The sequence below is a fragment of the Fukomys damarensis genome, unplaced genomic scaffold, assembly GCF_012274545.1.
Source record: "Fukomys damarensis isolate Sample0158 unplaced genomic scaffold, DMR_v1.0_HiC HiC_scaffold_15, whole genome shotgun sequence".
In the NCBI taxonomy this organism is placed as follows: domain Eukaryota; kingdom Metazoa; phylum Chordata; class Mammalia; order Rodentia; family Bathyergidae; genus Fukomys; species Fukomys damarensis.
The window spans coordinates 4388858-4393087 of NW_022900927.1; the positions used below are offsets into that span (position 1 = coordinate 4388858).

The window sequence follows — 4230 nt, forward strand, 5'->3', positions numbered from 1 at the left end:
TTCCCCCCCCCCAGGCTGACCTTCAACTTGAGGTAGTGCTCTTCCTGCCTCAGCCTCCCGAGTCCTGGGATTATGGGCCTGTGCATAGTTTCTCTTTTGGTTACAGATTACTGCTTATCTACTAGTTTTATTGAAATTGGGGCTAAAACTCAGATGGAACAAAATCCTTAAAAGTTTAATTTTGTTAGGCACTTTAGAACCTTGGAACAGTGACTCCACCCTGAACAGCAGGCCACTGGAGCCAAGAGAGACCGGCACCTCAAGCACGCCACAGAGTAATGGAGGGATGCGTCTGCATGATTTTGTCTCCAAGACGGTAAATCTGTGATTGCTGCATATTCTTTAGGACACATTTAGTTTTTTTAATTATAAAAGTAGTGTATACTGGGAGTAAATATAAATTCTGTAGTGTTATAAAGTTACATATTGAATTCCTTTCCTGCTTTCAGTTCTACTCTCCAGCGGTAATATTGGTTATAGAAGGTATGTACCTTTCTATTCTGTGAATTATACTAAATTAAAGAAGCAGTTGTTTGCACTTTTTAGTGACACATGCTTACATTTTATGCCTGAATATAGCACCTTATATTTTCAAAATATTTTAATTTTGTAAATTTGATTTCCTCTAAAAACCTAAGCAAACTAAAGTTCATAGGAGTTAATTCATTTGTTTGATCCATGTGATAATAAATAGCAGATTTATCATCTAGGCTTTCTGATTCCTTGTCAACAAATTTTCATTCTTCTACACTGCTCTCTTCCAGCTGGATGGCCTTAGGCAAGTTGTTTCCTTTTGCTTCCATTTTCTTATCTTAAAATGAAGAAAACAAAACCTTTTGTATAGGATTTTTTTTGTTTTGTTTTTTTGAGACTGGGTCTCACTATGTAGTTGAGACTGACCTGGAACTCACTATGTAGCCCAGGCTAGTCTAACAGCGATCCTCCTGCCTCAGCCTCCCAAGTGCTGGGATTACAGGTGTGTGCCACCACACCAGCTACTTTATAGGATTTTTGTGAAAATTACATAAATAAATGTGTGCCAAGGACTCAGTAGTTTGGTATATACAAAGTGCTCATTATATGCCAGTTGATGATGACAGTTTTGTAATTCATACTATTCTCTTCCTTCTGCCTGTTTTATTCTCAGGTTATTAAACCTGAATCCTGTGTTCCATGTGGAAAGCGGATAAAATTTGGCAAGTTGTCTCTAAAGTGTCGAGACTGTCGTGTGGTCTCTCATCCAGAATGTCGAGAACGCTGTCCCCTTCCCTGCATTCCTACTCTGACAGGAACACCTGTCAGAATTGGAGAGGTATGTCTCCCGGAGATGTCACGGTGTGTTTTCCTTAGCTTTTCAAAGACTTTGTGTCAAGTTTGCTTTGTTGTTTTATTGGTCCTGGGGATTGACCTGAGGGTCTTCACACTGAACTATATCCCCACACCCTTTTTAATGTTTGTTTGTTTGTTTTGGTACTGGGGATCAAACTCAGGACCTTGGGCTTCAGAGGCAGTCCCTGTGCCGCTGAGCTAAATCCCTTCTTCTAACATTTTTTTAAAAAACTTTGAAACAGAGTATCACTAAATTGCTTAATTGCCCAGGCTGGTTTGAATTTGCAGTCTTTCTGCCTGGGCCTCCCAGAGTACTGAAATTATAGGTGTGTGCCACTATGCCCATCTTCAGTTTTTGTTCTAAAATTACCGAAGCCAAATGTTTCCCTCCGTGAACAATGAATAGAAATTGTAAAATATTGACCTGTAGCCGAGTTGTATTTGGGTTTGATTAATAAACTTTCTAACCAAAGTCCTCTCTACTCCTGTCTCTTTACTCCTTCCTTTATTCCCTCTTTCTTCTTCCCTTCCCTTTTCTCCTTTTCTCCTATCTTACCCTATTGTGGAAAATTTCAGACATACACATAAGTAGCCAGGTTAATATAATTAACCCTTGGTTCCTTGTTGCTTAACTTCCGCAACTTCTTAACTTACGCCTATTCTTTTTGGATTTTTGAGACATGGTCTCTCACTGTGTAGTTCAAGCTGACTTCAAATTTGCAGCAGTCCTCCTGCCTCAGCCTCCCAAGTGCTGGAATTACAGATGTGCACCACCACACCCAGCCCTCAGGACCATTATTGACTTATCAGTTCTCTTTTTTCTTCCTTTTTATTTAACTTTACAACCCAAATCCCGTCATCATATACTATCTGTGAATATTTTTCTCTTATACTAGAGGTATTCTAAACAAGGCTGCACATGGTGGCATATCTGTTATCTCAGCATTCAGGAGGCCAAGGCAGGAGGATCGAGAGTCTGAGGCCAGCCTGAACTCTACACGGGATCGTCTTTAAAAAAAAGTTATTGAGGCCAGGGATTTAGCTCAGTGGTTCCGCCGCCTGCCTCACAAATGCAAGGACCTGAGTTTGATCCCTGGTACCAAAAAAAAAAAAAATTATGATGTCCCAACCTGAGTATTAGTCTGGAGGTGATATTTTGGGGGACAGTGGTAGTGGGAGTTCAACCAAAGGCCTTGAACATTCTAGGCAAATTTTCTTCCCCTGATCTGCATCCCCATCTCTTGGAAGTGATTCTTTACACATGATCTTGCCTGTTGGTGTAAGTGGTGAAAACAGTAATTTAAAGCTCTCTTTTTCAGGGAATGCTGGCTGATTTTGTGTCCCAGACTTCTCCAATGATCCCTTCCATTGTTGTGCACTGTGTAAATGAGATTGAGCAGAGAGGCCTGACGGAGGTAAGAGTCAGCCCTGGGACAAGGTGAGTTTGTTATTTGTGTTAAGAATTACGGGATTCTTAAAATGTTATCTGATAATAGACAGGCTTATATAGGATCTCAGGCTGTGACCGGACAGTAAAAGAGCTGAAAGAGAAATTCCTCAGAGTGAAAACTGTACCCCTCCTCAGCAAAGTAGATGATATCCATGCCGTCTGCAGCCTCCTGAAAGACTTCCTTCGAAACCTCAAAGAACCCCTGCTGACCTTTCGGTTAAACAAAGCCTTTATGGAAGCAGCAGGTAAAGCACATCTTAATACTTGAATGTTTATTCCATCAGGGCTGGAATATTTCACTCTTTCTACTCCTCTATCCCCTGCCCAGGCCAGTACCTGAAATACAGTAGATGTTCAAATAGTTCTGTTTTGTTTGGTACCGGGGATTAAACTTGGGACCTTCTGCTTGCAAGGCAGGTGGCGTCAAATAGTTTGATGGATGAATAATTGTATGTGTGTCCTGATGCCTATCCTCTTTCTAAACTGTATAAGTTATTAACAAGATTCTTTTATTATTGTTGCTCTTGTTTTTTGGTCAAGTTTACAGTTGCTCTTTTTTTTTTTTTTTTTTTTTTTTTTTAAGGCAGGGTCTCACTATGTAGTTGAGACTGACTTGGAACTCACTATGTAGCCCAGGCTGGTCTGGAACTCACAGCAATCCTCCTGCCTCAGCCTCCCAAGTGCTGGGATTACAGGCGTGCGCCACCACGCCCGGTTTGCTTGCTCTTTTGAAGTTAGAACCATCTTTGATTCTTCTTCCCCACACTCCCATCTGATCATTGTCAAATCCTATATGCAGTCTTATAGCATGTATTTTAAATTTGATATATTTTGATGGGGGTAATGGAAGTACAATTACTCCTTATGACATACTTCCCCCCTCGAATATGTAAGCACCTGCTAGCTGATTGTCCCATTTCTATTTGTGTCTTTTATAATATGTTCATATAGAAGCTAGAATGGTCCTTTAAAAATGTAAGTTTGATGATGTACCTTCTGTCCTTAGTATCCTTTGTTGTCTTCCCATCATATTCATAATGAAATCCACAGGGTTTAACATGGCCCAAAAGACTCAAAATAGTTTAGCTCCTGTTAATCGGCAACACCACTGAGCTAAATCCCCGTCCTCCAACACTATTTTGCTCAGCACCCTTCTCTTCACAGTTATCCTGGCATCTTGCACTTATTATACTGTATCAAGCTTTCTCCCCGCCACAGTCCTTCACAATTGCTATTGTCTCAGTGTTGGTTGCTCTTCTACTAGATAACTGTGTGATTGACCCCTTTCTTTCTTTCAAGTTTTTCTCCCAATATCTTGTCCTCAGAAATACCTTTCATGATCACCTTTTCTGCAGTAACAGCTCCCGTTACTTTCTCTGACTCTCTTTTTCTCTCTCTCTGTCTCCCTCCCTCCCTCCCTCCCTCTCTCTTCTCTCTCTTCTCTCTCTCTC

At 40.8% G+C, this 4230-nt stretch overlaps 1 protein-coding gene across 3 annotated transcripts in view; it reads left to right on the forward strand.

Annotated features, from left to right (window-relative positions):
- The window catches only part of Racgap1 (Rac GTPase activating protein 1), a 34410-nt gene that overhangs the window by 25353 nt on the left and 4827 nt on the right, over positions 1-4230 (forward strand). For all 3 annotated transcript variants that reach the window (XM_010623652.1, XM_019207433.1, XM_010623653.1), the window contains exons 9-12: positions 189-316; positions 1148-1312; positions 2649-2744; positions 2826-3024. In XM_010623652.1, coding sequence (XP_010621954.1) covers positions 189-316; positions 1148-1312; positions 2649-2744; positions 2826-3024 — 588 coding nt within the window. The remainder of the gene's footprint in view (positions 1-188; positions 317-1147; positions 1313-2648; positions 2745-2825; positions 3025-4230) is intronic.